The sequence below is a fragment of the Argopecten irradians genome, chromosome 8 (genome assembly GCF_041381155.1).
Source record: "Argopecten irradians isolate NY chromosome 8, Ai_NY, whole genome shotgun sequence".
Taxonomy (NCBI): Eukaryota; Metazoa; Mollusca; class Bivalvia; order Pectinida; family Pectinidae; genus Argopecten; species Argopecten irradians.
The window spans coordinates 10,081,023-10,101,629 of NC_091141.1; the positions used below are offsets into that span (position 1 = coordinate 10,081,023).

Here is a 20,607-nt window from a genome sequence, read left to right on the forward strand (position 1 = left end):
TTCAATGTTATACATGTAAATCGGTGTTCCACATGATGAACCTTGGCATCAATTATAAAACTCCGTTCCAAAACGTATAAGTGAACATTTAATTTTAGAATATCTATTCTGTTTAACTTCCAATCAACAATTACATTGGTAAGCCATGTGCGTTATGCAGTGCGTGGTGATTGCGTATGTTTTGTGTGACTGCAGTATATATCTGTATAGTCCTCTTGTGATAGCGACAATCAAATTGCCTCCTTCATATTGTTGTCTCACTGCATGAAGCGTACTACAAGACATAGATCCACCACTTGTGTAAATAAAATATGTAATTCGTTTTTAAAAAACCACACATACTCATATATGCATGCGCGCACACACAAACATACACACAGACGCGCGCACGCATACGTGCTATGACATGTGGGTATATTGGAACAGATTATGTGATATTTCCTGTCCTAATTACTTGGCATATTGTTTAAAGTTCCGGTAAGGAGAAGAAATATCCCACAAGCCCTTACATGTATTGTTATTTAAAGTTAAATAAAGGTCACAGATCACCCTGAAGAAAAAAAAACAGCCAAGAAAATGCAATGCCTCATATTTCAGTTGTCAAACGGAAAATGAAGACGAAAAAATGTATACATTTGTCAACAAAAGCAATTAGACAAAATAGATTAACTAAAAACGTACAGTTTGTTTTGTTTATCTATATAGTGTCTACAAACGCTATGGGAAGAGTTGAATGGAGAACCGAGTTTTGTGTGTATAAAAAACACTTGTCAATATCTAGGCTATCTCTATATCTACCGTGTGTTTTTTGTTTACACATAGTACAGTGTATAGTGATTTTATGATAATATCGATATACAGTCTGTGTCGACAGCCATGAGTAAAGGCTATAAAAGACTTGGACATAAAGCTGATGAATGAACTTCACAAATTCTACACAATATTTTGTCTGTAGGTCAAAGTGACAAACATTGGTGTTCAATGTTCCTCTCATAAATCTGACAACTGTCAAAATGGGGTCAAAGGATTTCCGTTAACCCCTTAACTGCACGTACCGCGAAAAATACATGTACTTTTAACACACGAGACACAACACAGCAAGTTTTAAGGATTGGCTCGGTGCATGTTCATGTATATCAATATGTTCTCTCAGACATGCAGACATTATAAGATTTGAGCAAAGGGATTATAATGCACAAGATCTATTTGTTTAACTTCCCTAGACAGTATCATAATAGCTTTACTCTTAACCAAAATAAAGCTCTCAAAAGTTGCTTAGAATCTGACCCAGATTAATAATCCCACAGATCACATGCAATTGTTTCAGAGTTTTGAAACTGTTACCGTAATTCACCGGCACTATGCCTCCTCTCGGTAATAAGCCCCTCCCCTTTTTTATCCAATCTTTCAGAACTATGTCTGCTTATAACTTGTATCATGCATGTCAACTTTCAGAAATTGCAATGCGGGAGAAAGAGCGTGAGCCAAACTTTCAGCAGTATAAACTAAGGTGCTACAAGTCGCTTATTATAATTACTTGTCATGTTTTAACATAAACCCTGTTTAAATTTTGAAAATAACATGAGATGGAAATATTTCATTTTTTCAAAGAATAAATAAATAAATAATGTATGTAGATCAATCTTGACTCTGGATAAAATATGTATGGAATCACAAGTCCTTGATTCTAAAATATTTCATGAGATCATTTATTCATTTGCAATTTTTTGTATTTCTGATTAGCATTTATATATATAAGCATTTTACAATCATCAAGCAAATGTCTACTTGTACATATTTGTACCAGTACATAATTCAATATTAACACATTTCAATAGATAACACTTCAATAGATGATTAGAATCATAAGTAACAATCTACACGCAAAAATACTTGACCATGGTTAATATAAACGGTTAAAAATAACTCAAAAAGTCATTCATGTCTCTTACACGTTTCTTTGTATCAAAAGGGAGACAACCAAAAGTAAAATCCGTTCAAGTGCTTATCAAGGAAATAACAATCCTTGATTTTAAAACCAAGCAAAGCATTTTTTTCAAATTCTAATCCCTTCTAAAACACATTCACGTGTCATTATTTACATTTATGTAAATTTCGTGAAAGACAAATTTTGTACTTGTTTATCTGGTGATCACGCACATTCATTTGAAACAATTAAATATATTAATAATCTATACATACAAAATAAGAGGGTCTTACACGTATTTGGAGGAGGGGCCTTATGAGAAAAATGTAGAAAAACAGATGACTGAATTCAGACAAAGTAGCATTCTATATATTAATAAATAGTACCAAACCGAAAATATGATAAATTCAAATTTTCTTTTGTGTGTATATCCCTGAACATATCAACAATGTTCATATATCTATCTATAGTTTATATATTAGTGGTCCCTGTATGATATAATTCATGGATAAAAAAGCAACACTAGAAGTAGTAGAAATCTTAAGAGGATGTAATTGCTTTGATATTTCATAATGCTGAACATTCTATACACATGAAGCTCATATGGATGTCACAACCAATCTTAAAAAGAAAAATAATATTGATTGGGAAACTTTCAAAAAATCTTTCAGTAAATCCATAATAATTTTCAACATAAATGCAATGAGCTCATAGACCAACCATAAAGTTCTTGAATCCAAGGTTTAAAATATGATATCAAAAAAAATTTCTTTTGGGTACATAGCGATAATATAATGTATGTATTACAATGGCTCAGGAATGGTCCAACATTAGATAATGGAACACAAGTCTAGAATTCTTAATATAATCAGATTTACATCATTTTTATTCTTTTCCAATTCAGCATTTCCATATATATATAGCATTAATAACCAATAACCATGTCTACTTGTAAAATCATTGTACAGTTCCATTTCATTATTAAACATTTCAATAGAGTGAAAACAATATGATTAAATCATGTACACCTGATAAAATACTTGAATCAACCGTATACCCAAAAGTCTGTCCTCATGATTGGAGTCAGATTTGATAAAGATGCATCTCATCTGACCAATAACTTATGCTTCAATTGTGTATATATGTGTTTAATAAACACAAAAGTAGAAGTAAATAATTTATTTTGCATTTTGGTAACATGATTTACTAATTCATCTGTTCCCTGTTTTTTATAGCGAAAAAAATACCATTCATCAAAGGTGTAGCTTCTTTAATTTCTAGATGTAAGGAAGGATCTATATTCTTTTCCTTGTATTAATACCAAAAAACTCTGCACAAAAAATCATAGTATGGCTTGTATTAATACAGGACCCCCCCACCAATTATGGACCACATTTGTAAACAAAACTTGTAGTATAATACAGGACAGTCATATGTGACCAACATGTGCGGAAGATAACTTGTAATTTATATAAAGTAACATTCATATGGACCAACATGTAGAAGTAACTTGTATTAATTAGGACAGGACATCATATGGCGACCAACCTGAGAAGAAACTTGAATTATTATCAGGACATCATATGACCACATGTATTATTAACTTTGTATTAAAACAGGACATCAAATGGACCCACATTAAAGTCACTGGTAGTAATACAGGACATCATATGAATGTCACATTTCCAAGTAAACTAGTAATTATACAGGTCTAAGCATATGCTGGTTTCAATGTTAAAATGTAAGTAACTTGTAGTAATACAGGACATCATTATGGTAGTAATTGTAGTATACAGGGGCATCATATGAATCCACATGTTAGTAATTAACTGGACATCATACAGACCGGCTTATTATGGACCACATGTAAGTAATTATTTATACAGGACATCATATGGGACCAACATAGAATAGAAGTATGGTATGACTTCTTTCTTTTCCCAGTTCTTTCAACAGGGACATTCATGTTTAGGAGTATCACATTTAGAAGTACATTACAAAACAAACATCACAGTTAAAAGTTGTAAAATCTAGGGATACAGTAAAACACAGCTATAAACGAACAGCTGGAAACGCACATGTACAATGAGATTTGTGTATAAGGTACACATTTCGTTAAAACATGTACCCAACACATATGTATTAGATACCGTTAAAAGAGTGTGGAATGAAAAATACTTGAGTAACTTTTAGTCATACCAGGACATCAATGTGCTGTAAGTACTGTTGTAAGTATGTACACATGTGTAATACAGAGTACTATATATATGTTGACCACAGATGATTAGAAGTAACTTGTATGTTAATACAGGACATACAAATATGAGACCACACATGTAGAGAGTAACTTGTATAGTAATACAGGACATCATATGGACCACATGTAGACGTAACTTGTAGTTAATAAAGGCACATCATATGGGATCCACATGTAGATGTAATCTTAGTATTATACAGGGACATCATATGGACCACATGTAGAAGATAACTTGTATTAATACAGGACATGGATCATCATTGGACCCACATGTAGAAGTAACTTGTAGATCAATACAGGACGGATCATATATGGACCACATGTAGAAGTAACTTGTACTGTATACAGGACATCATATGGGACCACATGTAGAAAGTAACTTGTATTAATACAGGACATCATATGGACCACATGTAGAAGTACTAACTTGTAGTTTATACAGGACATCATATGGGACCACATTGTAGAAGTAACTTGTATTAATACAGGACATCATATGGACCACATGTAGAAGTAACTTGTAGTTTGTAATACAAGGACATCATATGGACCACATGTAGAAGTAAACTCTGTAGTTCAATACAGGACATCATATGGACACTGTAGAAGTAACTTTGTATTTAATACAGGATACATCATATGGACCACATGTAGAAGTAACTTGTATTAATATAGTATACAGGACATCATGATGACCACAGTAGAAGTAACTTGTAGTAATACAGGACATCATATGGACCACATGTAGAAGTAACTTGTTAATACAGGGACATCATATGGACCACATGTAGAAGTAACTTGTATTAATACAGGACATCATATGGACCACATGTAGAAGTAACTTGTATTAATACAGGACATCATATGGACCACATGTAGAAGTAACTTGTATTAATACAGGACATCATATGGACCACATGTAGAAGTAACTTGTATTAATACAGGACATCATATGGACCACATGTAGAAGTAACTTGTAGTAATACAGGACATCATATGGACCACATGTAGAAGTAACTTGTATTAATACAGGACATCATATGGACCACATGTAGAAGTAACTTGTAGTAATACAGGACATTCATATCAGGAATCATATGGACCACATGTAGAAGTAACTTGTATTAATACAGGACATCATATACATGTAGGTAACTTGTATTAATACAGGACATCATATGGACCACATGTAGAAGTAACTTGTAGTAATACAGGACATCATATGGACCACATGTAGAAGTATGGACCACTAGAAGTAACTTGTAGTAATACAGGACATCATATGGACCACATGTAGAAGTAACTTGTAGTAATACAGGACATCATATGGACCACATGTAGAAGTAACTTGTAGTAATACAGGACATCATATGGACCACATGTAGAAGTAACTTGTATTAATACAGGACATCATATGGACACATGTAGAAGTAACTTGTAGTAATACAGGACATCATATGGACCACCATGTAGAAGTAACAGGGGAACTTGTATGTAATACATGGACATCATATGGACCACATGTAGAAGTAACTTGTCCCTGTATTAATACAGGACATCATATGGACCACATGTAGAAGTAACTTGTAGTTATACAGGACATCATATGGACCACATGTAGAAGTAACTTGTAGTAATACAGGACATCATATGGACCACATGTAGAAGTAACTTGTATTTATACAGGACATCATATGGACCACATGTAGAAGTAACTTGTAGTTAATACAGGACATCATATGGACCACATGTAGAAGTAACTTGTAGTTATACAGGACATCATATGGACCACATGTAGAAGTAACTTGTATTTAATACAGGACATCATATGGACCACATGTAGAAGTAACTTGTATTAATACAGGACATCATATGGACCACATGTAGAAGTAACTTGTAGTAATACAGGACATCATATGGACCACATGTAGAACGTAACTTGTATTAATACAGGACATCATATGGACCACATGTAGAAGTAACTTGTATTAATACAGGACATCATATGGACCACATGTAGAAGTAACTTGTATTTATACAGGACATCATATGGACCACATGTAGAAGTAACTTGTATTAATACAGGACATCATATGGACCACATGTAGAAGTAACTTGTAGTAATACAGGACATCATATGGACCACATGTAGAAGTAACTTGTAGTAATACAGGACATCATATGGACCACATGTAGAAGTAACTTGTATTTATATACAGGACACATATGGACCACATGTAGAAGTAACTTGTATAGTAATCATATGGACCACATGTAGAAGTAACTTGTATTAATACAGGACATCATATGGACCACATGTAGAAGTAACTTGTAGTTATACAGGACATCATATGGACCACATGTAGAAGTAACTTGTAGTTAATACAGGACATCATATGGACCACATGTAGAAGTAACTTGTATTAATACAGGACATCATATGGACCACATGTAGAAGTAACTTGTAGTAATACAGGACATCATATGGACCACATGTAGAAGTAACTTGTATTAATACAGGACATCATATGGACCACATGTAGAAGTAACTTGTATTAATACAGGACATCATATGGACCACATGTAGAAGTAACTTGTAGGACATCATATACACTTGTATATACAGGACATCATATGGACCACATGTAGAAGTAACTTGTATTAATACAGGACATCATATGGACCACATGTAGAAGTAACTTGTAGTAATACAGGACATCATATGGACCACATGTAGAAGTAACTTGTATTAATACAGGACATCATATGGACCACATGTAGAAGTAACTTGTATTAATACAGGACATCATATGGACCACATGTAGAAGTAACTTGTATTAATACAGGACATCATATGGACCACATGTAGAAGTAACTTGTATTAATACAGGACATCATATGGACCACATGTAGAAGTAACTTGTATTAATACAGGACATCATATGGACCACATGTAGAAGTAACTTGTATTAATACAGGACATCATCATATGGACCACATGTAGAAGTAACTTGTATTAATACAGGACATCATATGGACCACATGTAGAAGTAACTTGTATTAATACAGGACATCATATGGACCACATGTAGAAGTAACTTGTATTAATACAGGACATCATATGGACCACATGTAGAAGTAACTTGTATTAATACAGGACATCATATGGACCACATGTAGAAGTAACTTGTATTAATACAGGACATCATATGGACCACATGTAGAAGTAACTTGTAGTAATACAGGACATCATATGGACCACATGTAGAAGTAACTTGTATTAATACAGGACATCATATGGACCACATGTAGAAGTAACTTGTAGTAATACAGGACATCATATGGACCACATGTAGAAGTAACTTGTAGTAATACAGGACATCATATGGACCACATGTAGAAGTAACTTGTAGTAATACAGGACATCATATGGACCACATGTAGAAGTAACTTGTATTAATACAGGACATCATATGGACCACATGTAGAAGTAACTTGTATTAATACAGGACATCATATGGACCACATGTAGAAGTAACTTGTAGTAATACAGGACATCATATGGACCACATGTAGAAGTTAACTTGTATAATACAGGACATCATATGGACCACATGTAAAGTAACTTTATAGTGAACTTGTATTATACAGGACATCATGGACCACATGTAGAAGTAACTTGTAAACAGGACATCATATGGACCACATGTAGAAGTAACTTGTATTAATACAGGACATCATATGGACCACATGTAGAAGTAACTTGTAGTAATACAGGACATCATATGGACCACATGTAGAAGTAAATCCTCTGCCAGGTTGGTAGGTACTGGATCAGGGGTCCTGTAATAAATAGGGAGAGGCATTTACAAGAATGCAGCACTGACATTTTAGTGTTTTCATGTTATGTTATCAACAACAGTTAAACCTGTCCATAAAGATCATCCAAGGGACAAATGTCCTTAATAGACAGGTGGTCTTAATACACAGTTAAGAAAGTGGTCTTATTAAGCAGGCGGTCTTTATACAGAGATGGTGACTAAGGTTTTACTGTATCTGATATATTTTGTCGAGGCAATAATTAATTAATAGCAATCACTCAGCAAAAATGTGTTTAGTTTAGTAAATTACAACATAAATTGCCATGATTATGACATAAGGGAGGTAATTTATGGCATAAGGTAGGTAACTCATAAAATTCCACAATATCCTTAACTTATCAAACAATACTTACGAAGGATAATCCCAACCAGTGGAATGTTTTCTGCGAGCATACTCAATGTGAACAGGATTTTCATTCTGCAATTAAAACAGTCCGTATTTCATCTTCACATTCCAAAGTTATGATAGAGTTATCTACCCTTGTGGTAAGGATGGATTGTATCATCAGGTGTAAGTGAAAATAATGTCACATTTATTCAGAGAATGTCACATTTATTCAGAGCATGTCACATTTATTAAGAGAAAACAACTCTTTTAATTTTTTGCATGCCAACTAATGATGTAACAGTTAATACCTATCCCAAATATAACAAATATATACAAAGACAAAATAAAAGTAAATAAAGAATGTTGATCTCCATAATATCATAATTTTGATATTAACTTTATGTGATTCTGCAGTATATTCCTCAAAACTAAGACAGGATAGCAGATCTCTAAGCATGTAGACAAACCAAATATGTTGGATCCGGCCGGTCCAGAGGAAAAAGAAATCAGACACTAGTGTATTATTACCATATTTCGATAGGAATGGTTTTTTTTTTGGTTTTTTTAAGAATACAGAATACATTGTGTATGTCTACTTACTTTGAGTATTGGTCATAAAAAGGTGAGCGAAGCAAGTAGTACAGTAACATGATGGTGCGTTTCTTCACCTCGGACTTCTCGTGAGGATTAAGATTTTCTGTATCGCCCATCATACACAGACTACAACAAATATATCACCAGATAAAATCAAATTATCACATCCTCCCATTAATTAATTTATTGTGTTATTTGGTGCTTCAGTCCTTGGTTTAAACCTAGATTTAACGAAGGAGATAACTCTTATAACAAGAGGCACATCGGGCCTGTATTGCTCACCTGTTCAAGGCCAAGAACATTAATCTATTCATTCCTACAGAAGGATCTTTAAAAATTTGCTGCATTTGATAACAATTTTGTAATATTTTGCATCCTTAATGAATAAACAATTCATTTTCATCAATAACGGAGCTGCTATTTTAACAGTCATCTTTCATGATCACAGTGATGTTGCAATAAAAATGTAAATATATTGACATATAACACACTGACTTAGCCTTACCTTGAGATGTCAATGCCACCAGAAATGACCCAAGGCTTCCAGGAATTTACTCCAAATAGGTACATTGTAAGTACTAGTGGTGTTAAGGCAATAACATGGGAACTAAATAAACATTACACTATGGTTAATTCTCTTAAATTTTGAACATTCAAATTTTTGAACAATGACAACACATGTATTTTTGACACCAGCAAACATTCTAGTATTATTTCTAGTAACAACTGGGTATTAATTCAATGATTTGACTGCTTTCAAGTGACATCCAATGGCATACAATATATAAGCTACGTTAGTGGACAACACCAAGATATCAAAATAAACCTTTTGTTCCATTTTTTCATATTCCTCACAAAACATACCAAATCTCATATTGATTTGTACCATTTGATATTAATGATAATTCTGTTACATAACCACGAAGCAAAATATGACATAAATGTATTGTTCTATATTCTTTATGAAACATATAACAAGAAATATTAAATTCCACGACATTGTTAAGTATTTTGATTGATACCGTTGAAATTCCAAATCGTTGATCATTATGATTAGGCAGGTGTAATATGTATGCTGTATCCATACCCGAGCCAAACTTACGTACGTTAATCAAATGGAACACATTACCACTGAGGAGTTAGTAATTATATTACAGACAAGAACATGCACTTAAAGATGCTCCATCGCCGACAAATGGTATTTTTTCACTATCAAAAATAGGAGCAGACGATTTAGTATTTTTCTTCAGTTACAAAAGTTACTTACTTTACACCATTATCAACTTTGAAAAGTTTGAGCTTCTAATTTTACTTCAAATTTAAAATATGAAAAATAATTAATTGCATCCCGAAAAAATTCCGTGGCACTATATCCTATATAGAATGAAGTAATGATTGCGCATGCACCACAGGCAAAATAAATTATTTATATGATTTTTTGTGTTAATTAGACATATACATACGCGATAAAACACCAATTATTATTCAAATAATGAAAATCATTTATGCTTTGTCGGCAGTGGAACATCTTTAATAACCTAAACACATTGTTTTAAGAGCAATTTAAGTAGTTCTAGACAAAACTTTCTCTACTACACTGGCAACGGCCAGGGTTCGGCATACAAGTCGTCCGACCACAATGTGTAGTGGTAGACAGTAAGTAAGTTTGAACATTTCAAATACATTTCACTACAGTGGGCTTTTCTGGCATATCACAGTAAAACCAACTAATCTTAATTCAATTGTTTCCGATATATATGCAAATTTTAATGTACTCCTTGTTGAAATGTCCCTTTAAGCCCTCTTTCTGATAAAGTCTGGAACATTGTCAGTAATAATCAAGCCATCCCTTCAGCTGATTGCTCAAAAACAATTTTATTTTAGTAATTGTAAGGAACATTTGAAGGATACAGTGTGCGAGGGGGCGTGTGACATACAAAGTCTCCGCCCACATCCTCTGTGGTGACAGGACTGTCGGGGTGTACATAGTTAGTCTGTTGTTATGGTTGTCATCCTGCAGCGTTCCGTGTTCTTTTGGAACTTTCCAGGATCGGAAATTCATTGGTGGAGCTGAAAATCACATTGTTTTTAAAGTTTAGACAATAATATTGTACCAGTAATACACATTCTTTGTCAATGAATACTTAATATTAGCTGAAATTAAAGTTTTAATTCAGTAAAAACATATATTACTAATCCTTTTATATTTATCATATAAAAGGATTTCATGTTACATTAAAAGAGAGATCACTATAAAGGGTACAAAAGGTCAGAAATCAGACTATGGATGGGAATACAGTGTATAAATTTTGAAATTTGATATAAAGGTCTGAGATCTCTCTATTCCTATTATTGTGTGAGAATATTGCAGTCACTTAACATTACAATGTACTGCCTATAACGTTTAATAGTAAGCAAATGTATGGCATTTCAGACACGGTATTACAGACAATGGAGCAAAATACTCCCTGTAGCACCATGTGTTAAAAAAACAATAAAGTACTTCAATCAGTGTGCTTCATGTGTGTAAATAAAGAGATATTTTGATTATGCTATATTTACCAGCAGACAATTTCCTCATCAGTCGTCCAGATCGTTTCAAGCTATATGTTGATCCGTTAATAGTTTCTGACTCTGTTTCCAGGTTCTCTTCAAACTCATTCAGCTCCTGTAAAAAATTTGTGAAGTCTTATCAAAAACAAGTACATTTTGTAGCATCAGATCATTTCAAAAGTAATTGATTAAAACATAAGAGTGATATACTTCACTCCAATGAAAATATCACTTTTTATATTTTCACTCGCTTTTGACCAATCATTATGCAGCATTGACAGTAAAAATATCATTTTGATTGTTACATCATTAGTTTGTGCACAAAAAATATTTTTTTGTAAAAATATGACATTTTATACATGCTCACAAAAAATATGACAAAATAATCGCAAGGGCAATAACTCTGAAAAATACAATGGTGTAATAACCTTTGAAGGAACTAGTAGTGATGGTCTTATGTAAATGGAAGTCAGAAAACAAATGTAATAAATAGAATATTCATTGTTTCTTAATGAATACCAGTAACATTTCATCTCATGAGGTGGAAACTTTGATACTTTTTGAAGCATAAGTGAAAAATATCAAAGTTTTCACCTCACTCAATGAAATAGAACTGGTATTCATCAAGAAACAGGAAATATCCTCTTTATTCAACAAACATTTTCTGTCATTACTTATATATCATGGCATATCTTAATATTACTTGTTAGAACAGTCCAGACAGTTACATGTACAGTCAAACCTCAAATGTATCAAAATTCAAGGGAACGACAGAAAAACTTTGAAACATCGAGACTTCAAAATATTCATTGTTGGAATTAAACGGATGTTTTTCTTACCATGACCAACTGTGGCAGTTTATATAAAATCTATCTTATTACATCTAAATCAATGTGTTACCTTTGCTGTACTGGTTTTGTACTGTGTCTGTATCAGGGCGTCACGGTCCAGGGCTGGAAGGGGAGGGGACGGCTGGATACCCGATTTGTTTACCCATAGCGACATCAGTCGTAGGACTGCCCTAAAATTATAACTCACATTGTTTAAACTGTTACTAATTAAAAAGCTAAAATATCCTCTTCCCTCTTATAAATTATATGACTGACAATACACTTTTTAAATAGAAGTTATTATACATAATGTATCAAGTACTTTATTTTCAAAAGAAACAAATGTTTGCACTCCCTTGGTAATGGATATTTACTAAGTTCACAAGAGAGCTCAAATGTTAATCCTTTAAGTCTTTCAACAGTCATTTAAAAACATAAGTTTAATGTACACAGGAAAAACTTGTTTTAGTTTCCTTTATAAATCTCGGGCCTATAAGCCTTAGATAGTAAATCCAATTTGTTTCATCATTAACAGAGATATGTAACAGTAATTAAGTTAGACAGAGGAGTCACCTGTGTGCATAGATTGACCTAGATGTAGAAGTCTTCCCATGACTGCCTTACAGTAAATACATTCAGTAATGATCTCTCTGAATGTTTAAGGCCGATATGAGTGTTGGGGACATGCTGTAAATGGTGAGATGGAAGTGATTCCAAACCATTCCTGATTACTTTACAGACATCAGTTATACATGTACATATGTTCTTACTTTGTAATCTGAAGAGCGACGATGAGAACCCAGCGGCCATTGTCTCCCCAGTACTTGGCAGCTGACATCTCGAGGAAAACTTCAGCATATTGAAGGACAGTTAGAAACTTCTGGATCCTCTCTTGTGATAATGTCTGTAAAGTGATTGATTCTTCATTCAATGTATTTATATACAGATGTAAATAAATTTGTTTTTTTAAATCTTTGATTTTTCCCACAAAACATCTCTTTCTTTGGTGAAACACCATGCATGCACTGTGAGTTAAATCAGTATTATACATAATCATCATTGTATGTTATTCATATTTATTGTTTGACAGACTAAATATTGCACAGGAGGCAAACCAAACACAAAACAGTACTTATAATTGCCTAATCATGAAGATAGTCAGTATACCCATCTGACTAATCAACACTACAAAAAGAACTGAAGTTTCTAGTAACTTTTCAACAATCATGGTCGATCCACACATAATCGAGTGACTATGACAAGATAACTGTAGTCCCATCAAGGAACACTTTTGAGACACTTAGATATTTACCACTTTTGGAATGAGATTTGCAGAATTCTTCAAGATCTGATCATTGAGGAAAACCAAGAGATTTGATGACAGATAGACCAACTCTGATAACACCTGGGAGTCATCTATTCGCCCTGCAACAAAATGGATGAAAAATATATTATCAAATATGTATACTGTACATTTATATGGTGTTGTATAAATATAATTTAATGTACAATGTACCCAGGAAACTTCATATGCGTGTACATGGAATGGCCGAATAGATTGATAAAGGAGCAGGTCATTGTGGCTTGTACAGAGTGTCATACATGTAGCGATATTGGACTGGGTCAATCATTGATGACCAGGTAGCTCAGCGGTAGACCATTCTACTAGTGTTCGGAGGCCATGGTTCAAATCTTGGTCTGACAGCTACATTTTCTCTTCTCCTGTTACAATAGTATAGTGTTAAATACACTTCTTTTCACGCCGGACACACAAGTTTGATTCCTGATCAGAGGGCACACTCGACAGGAAATGAGAAATGTGTATTTTCCCTGTTCTACATATATTTATAAGGGCACAGCCCTTCGTGGGCACGAAGTGCGAAGCACTTCTAAGGTAACACACACATGAAAGTATAAGAAAAATCACAATCTTTCAAATTCAATCCAACACACTGACAGCTTCAGTTTGCGGCCGCCATTGTTTTACCCACTGTAAAAAATCCCATCAGCGTGAATGTGATGCTTTGAAATCAGGTAATTATATAATCGAGCGGTTCAAACGCTTTTATGATCCGAAAAACATAATCTTCATCCAGCAGAAGCTCGGTGATATTGCTCTTTGATTGCAAGCGTTCAAGTGATAGACCACTTTCAATATAATCAGCTGACTAAAAACGGAATATCTGTTACGGAAATAAAATGTGGATTTTCTTCTAAAACAGGGGTTCGGGGACAAGGACAGAGTGTGAATATATGAATAAAAAATAAACAGAAAATTTGGCGACATTATTTCCATAAATTGGACTTTTTAGCATTGCATAATTAATGGTTTACTGAAACATCTGGCTGCACCCTTTAAGGCCTTGCCTTCAGTCATATTAATCATGAAGGGCAGGAAGTGTGAAGCACTTCTAAGGTAACGCATACTGGTACATGAAAATATAAGAAAAAACACAATCTTCAAAATTCAATCCTACACACTGACAGCTTCAGTTTGCGGCCACCATTATTTTACCCACTGTAAAAAATCCCATCACCATGAATGCGATGCTTGAAGTCAGCTCATTATATAATCAAGCGATTCAAACGCTTTCAAGATCTGACGAACGTAATCTTCATCCGGCAGAAGCTCAACGCTGTTGCTCTTAATTTGCAAGTGTTCAAGTGATAGACTACCGTCCAATATAATCACCTGACCAAAAAGGGCATATCTGTTACGAAAAAAAAGTTTCTTTCTTCTCTTATGTAGGTTTCCTTCTCAAATGGGGGTTTGGGTACAAAAATAGAGTGTGAATATATGAATAAAAAATAAACAGAAAATTCGGCTCCATTATTTCCATAAATTGAACTTTTAAACATTGCATAATTAATGCTTAGTGAAACATCTGGCGATGCCCTTTAAAGGAAACAGAAAATTCGGCTCCATTATTTCCATAAATTGAACTTTAAAACATTGCATAATTAATGCTTACTGAAACATCTGGCGGCGCCCTTCAAAGGGACATGAACCTAAATATTCATGTAAATTTTAGTAAAATACATATTTAAGATGTGTCAGTTACCTTACTAAGTAATATATATCAGTTATTGTGCAAATGTGTCAAATAAAATAATTATAAGGGAAATTCCATATTTCAGTATTTTGAACCGGCCCGGTCAAATTTTGTAACGATAGTAAAGTAGAGTTGAACTTTAGTGACCTTCCACAATGCAGTGCACAAATAAAATGCATGTAAACAAAATGGTGGGTCAAAAACGTGGGTGAAAGGAACACAAGCGAATTCCGATAGAAAACAGTGTACGTCAAGAGTCAGTAACGTGCGCGATTGGGAAAGTAGGTAAATATAATCGTATTATATGGATTTGTTACTAAAAATAACCTAAATTGCTGAATTTTCAAATTTTGCTATACTTTATCAAAAATCGCATTGATATATGCCAAGATAAAGTACAATTTACTGAAATTTGTGCAGTAGAAGTGTTTGTTACTTAGGGACTTGATGCAACTTTTCTCAAAGTATTGCATCAATTTTCAATATACTTTCCGACATGGAAATAAATCTATTTTTTGCATAAGTGTTGTGTTTCATAGTTAGATAAATGCGATTTGTGGAAATAGTTTGGAAAAGCTAATTTCAAAGCAATTTCCTCTATTTTTAGTAAAAATCTATACTCCAATTGAGGTATAATACTCTAGTTTGCGTATAATACGCAAGTTGGTGGTTTTCCCCGACCTGCTAAACCCTGTACAAAGTACATTTGTACATACAGTACAGTCAGTACATGTACAACAATAATGAAATAATACTACAGTATATTAACATATATTTCTATATGTGAATCAATGAGGGAAAAATAACGCTACACATTTCATTATTAAGATAACATTACAATTTCGATACAACGTGCATTTAGTTCACAAATTAAATGTAAAACGAAAGTTGAATGTGACGACAAGGGTACAGACAAATTGATGCCTTCTAATTAGAAAATAGAAACAGCATCGGATTAATTAGGCCTACCTGCAATAATGTATGACAGCACGCGAGATGTAGTTTCCACCTGACTAACAGTCTCTGGATTATCGCTGATAATCTGTTTGTATCTTTTCCAGCCCCTTTCCACCAGGTGCGCCATTTTCAGTTCTTATCGGAAAACCTCTGATTTAATGATATTATACATATGTAAAACCAAGAGAGATTCGAAGAAAGGGACATAGGAATTTCAGGAAATTGGCAGGAAAAAGTTGAGTAATGTACATAAGAAGATGTTAGTCTATCAGTTATCTAACCGCATGGCGAATTTATAGGAAAGACTAAATTAATTGAAAGACGACATTACTAAAGACGTGAAGTTCAACAAATTAAAAGCTGTATTAGGATAGGAATCCGTACGGCGATTCCTAACATTAGGATGACCGGCAAGGTGACAAGCGTTATAAAGATTAAGATTTGTTGTCACCGTGGACTGTCACACGTCAATATTTTGGCATGGCAGACTTCAGAAACAATCGAAATGGTATGTACAGTTTTTGTATTTTTGGTTTTTATATTTTCTTCCATAGCATAATCAACAGATGACTTTGGTTACTTCAGTTTACTGTACAGTAGCCTTGTTGTATGGTGTATATTTTAGTGGCAATCGTATATTGATTATCTCCCTTTAAGTAATGATGTATAGTGCACGATATATATATCTTTTTGGGCAGTATATTACTATATATCCAGTGTATATAGCATATTTGTGTGTACAAGAATCATACATACTGACTACTAGATAGGTATATATATTTCTAGCCAAGTGAAAGATTTTACTGGTCAGCATTCAGCAAGTCTTGTACTGAACAGTGATTAATATATACTAATATCCTGACTTAATTCACTCCATTCCCGTCGACGACAATCATCAGTCAGAAATCTTCTATCTATCATGTAGAACTACGTTAGCACAGCTTATTCGGTGACCATGCCGTCAAAATGATCACAACCTACACTAATTTTGGGATCTGATATAAAGACTGTGGTTTCTGAGATTGATAAGTGTTCATGTGTACTTATTTTAAACAGGACTGGCTAGAACAGAGGAAATGTTGGATGCTGAAAATCAGCAACGAGTTGAGATGTTGTCATCAAAAGTGTCCAGACTAAACAATGTAAGCCTTAATTATAAAGTGTTCTGAAATTATTTTCTGTTGGTTTTTTATCAAAACAAAAGAAAAAGATAACTTTTGATCATTCAAAAGCAAGGATGTATATGCATGTCGAGCATCTTGTTCAAATAAAGGTTAATTTTTAAAAAGATTTCTCATATAAATTGCACTTCTAAAATTCATTTCATGCCTGAAAAACAGATTGAAGGGAGCTAACCGTTCTAATTTGACAAGATTTTTAAAATAATCTAGTGGACCAAAGTGTTTTATTGTAATCGATTTTATTTCAAGATTGTAATTTTTCAGATCGCTCTTGACTTACAAAATGAGACCAAAAGTTCCAATTTGTACCTTGATGATATGGTAAGTACTATGGAATTAAAATGGTATTAACATACATGTACTGGATTATTGTGGGTTCTACTTTTGTAGCTGTGACCTTGACTTTGAAAGTTATCAAATAAACTCTTGATGTTATATGTACCAAATTATCTGTTTGAAATAAAAGAAACATGATTAAAGTCTCAGAGGATTGAATACGATATTTTGATAATAAACTCAAATATTTAAAAAAAACTGAAGGAAAGAATCCTTGAAAAAGTTTGAAACATGAAAATAGGTAAAAGTATTAATTAATTCCTTGAATAAGTGATTGAATACATTTATACTGATATTTTTCAGAGTGGTGACTTTGAATCCACACAAGGACTTCTGGGAGGAACTGTGAACAGATTGTCCCATATGGTGTCTTCAAATAAGGGCAACCGCAAACTCATGTGTTACATCATCCTCATATTGGTGCTCCTGTTTTTCTTCTTTTACTACCTCATAGGCCGGGTAACTGGAGGTTGAATTGTGTAGGGACAGATTCAGGAGTGGGAGGTAACCATAGGGAGGTCGAGTGGGTCGGGGAATGTCATATAATGTAAATAATCTTATTTTGGCTCAAACAACTTTTAACACACAATCTTCATCATTGCTATATAAATGACATACAGGAAATTAAATTAGCACAACCAGCTGTGCAGCATTTCTTGTCTGAAAAAGCCCTAAATAATGCTAAAATAGGTTTGTTTACAATATTAAGTTATAGTAATTAATTTAAGTTTAATGCATGGTTATGTGATATCCAAGGATGATAGTATATATATATATATGTTTGGTATGTTTGGGTGTGTGTGATGGGAGGGGGGAGTAGATATATATGTTTGGTATGTTTGGGTGTGTGTGATGGGAGGGGGGAGTAGATATATATGTTTGGTATGTTTGGATGTGTGTGATGGGAGGGGGGAGTAGATATATATGTTTGGTATGTTTGGATGTGTGTGATGGGTGGGTGGGTGTGTGTGATGTGAGGGAGATGCATTAAGTGTGGAGGCACATGTGTGTCTTGTTGTGGGGATAAGTGTACAGGTTGGGTTTGGTGAACTTTGGGGTGGGAAGATGGATCTGCTAGCACTTAGTAATATCCAAAAGTATGTGTCTCTTTATATGTGTGGTAATAAAATGTTTGGTCTCTGATGTATGATCTTCAGCCCAAAGGTGATATTTATCGTATAGATCAATTAATATATGTTTTAACATCTTTGATTCTAAAAACAATGTGATAAAGTTTGCATGTGGTAGGGAAATGAATATCGTCCAAGTTTCTTTGATAATTTTCCTTTGTTCAAGTGAGAATGGGTAAGAACTACATACGTATGAAAGAAGCTTAAAATTTGAATGAAGAGAAATTAATTTGAGATTTGGATTGTGTTGTTATACTATTTAAACTTTCATTATCAATGTTACTGTATTTTGGAATTTAATCTGTATTTTATTATGTACAGAGAATACTTTGTGTCTGAATGTTCTTCTAGTGTATATACATTAATATTGTATGAAATTTTATTTGAAATAATAATTACTCATGAAAAAATTCCTGTTATACATTTATTTACATGTATGTTACATGGAAATGAGTGTCAAAAACATATGTGGAAGTTGTATCATTACCTGATGAAAATGTTGATGTCATCCAAATGGGACTCATTCACGTACCATGTGATACCGATAACATTTGTGCGGGACTATTGTTTCTATTGGTGATGGAATGATGTCAAATGACATTATCGCGGGATAACGTCATTTCAGCAGGAAGATTACGAAGAGTTATGTTCCATCACCACTGGAGATACTAGTCCCGCACAAACGTTATCAGGTATCAGGTCGTACGTGAATTAGTCCCATTGTCAAAGTAATGTGAATTCAAGCGTTAAGTTTGGCTGGGACCAAAATATTACATACACATACAGGTACTTTAAATAAATCAGGATCCTCTTGTAGTGCTGATCGAGTTGTCTGCTAATAAATGTAATATCATAGAGGGAAATCTTGATTACTTTTGGATACATTATTTTCACAGCTAACTGAAGATGCATTTTGATCAATTAAATGTACATATGTATATGTCTCATAATGTCCACACTCATTTACATACTGTAAGTTTTTGTAGATGACATGATAATTGTTGTATATGGTGACAATTGAATCTGATATCAGTTGTAAATATATAAGAACATTGTGGTATTTATCAAGGTGTTTATCCAATGTCACTTGTTATAATGGTGAGTGCTGAGACCCTTTTTATGAAAATAGAAATAAAAATAATAAACTTCTGATTGACTTAAATTTGTTTATGAGCTCACCTTGTCCAAAAGACCAAGATGAGATTATGGCATAGATATATATGTATATAACTGACGTGGTGTCCGCCTGCATTCAACTGTCTGTCTGTCCGTCAACATTCAACTTCTTTAAAACTACTGGTCAGAATTTAACCAAATTTAAGTGGTAGCATCCTTATAGGGTGGGGACTCAAAATTATACAAATGTTGAAGGCCGAATTCCTGCGGGGTGCATGCCAAAAGAGGTCAATTTGGCTATATCATATGATGTGAACAACCCTGCATGGTATAGCACTGACTCGCATTGGTAGCATCCATATATATGGAGTGAGGATTCAAAATTGTACAAATGGTTGGGCTGACCTCAAGGTGGCATTTGTGGAATCAATTAACCAGATTAACAATACATGCCCTATGTGCCT

General features: G+C 33.7%; 2 protein-coding genes across 2 annotated transcripts; one reads left to right on the forward strand and one right to left on the reverse strand.

Moving 5' to 3' along the window:
• Positions 1-7,872: 7,872 nt before the first annotated feature.
• Positions 7,873-16,529, reverse strand: LOC138328773 (peroxisomal membrane protein PEX16-like). The gene is made up of 10 exons (XM_069275515.1): positions 16,393-16,529; positions 13,683-13,795; positions 13,141-13,274; positions 12,441-12,561; positions 11,550-11,655; positions 10,899-11,057; positions 9,493-9,565; positions 8,994-9,113; positions 8,419-8,483; positions 7,873-8,027 (listed from the first exon to the last, which is right to left on the reverse strand). The coding sequence occupies exons 1-10, from the start codon at positions 16,505-16,507 to the stop codon at positions 7,966-7,968; spliced, it is 1,068 nt and encodes a 355-aa protein (XP_069131616.1). The 5' UTR covers positions 16,508-16,529; the 3' UTR covers positions 7,873-7,965.
• Positions 16,530-16,678: 149 nt separating this feature from the next.
• Positions 16,679-20,176, forward strand: LOC138329305 (BET1-like protein). The gene is made up of 4 exons (XM_069276207.1): positions 16,679-16,888; positions 17,437-17,522; positions 17,826-17,882; positions 18,201-20,176. Exons 1-4 carry the CDS (start codon positions 16,861-16,863, stop codon positions 18,369-18,371), a joined length of 342 nt encoding a protein of 113 aa, XP_069132308.1. The 5' UTR covers positions 16,679-16,860; the 3' UTR covers positions 18,372-20,176.
• Positions 20,177-20,607: the final 431 nt, after the last annotated feature.

What these genes read in the sequence shown, in the direction of transcription:
- LOC138329305 (XM_069276207.1), top strand. Translation starts at nt 16,861, where the DNA reads ATGGCAGACTTCAGAAACAATCGAAATG. An exon ending in CTTCAGAAACAATCGAAATG is followed by an intron (nt 16,889 to 17,436) that starts GTATGTACAGTT and finishes TATTTTAAACAG; the next exon opens with GACTGGCTAGAACAGAGGAA. An exon ending in ATTTGTACCTTGATGATATG is followed by an intron (nt 17,883 to 18,200) that starts GTAAGTACTATG and finishes GATATTTTTCAG; the next exon opens with AGTGGTGACTTTGAATCCAC.
- LOC138328773 (XM_069275515.1), bottom strand. Translation starts at nt 16,507, where the DNA reads ATGGCGCACCTGGTGGAAAGGGGCTGGAAAAGATACAAACAGATTATC. An exon ending in CACACGCCCCCTCGCACACT is followed by an intron (nt 9,566 to 10,898) that starts GTATCCTTCAAA and finishes TAACACCACTAG; the next exon opens with TACTTACAATGTACCTATTT. An exon ending in ACTGGTTGGGATTATCCTTC is followed by an intron (nt 8,028 to 8,418) that starts GTAAGTATTGTT and finishes TATTTATTACAG; the next exon opens with GACCCCTGATCCAGTACCTA.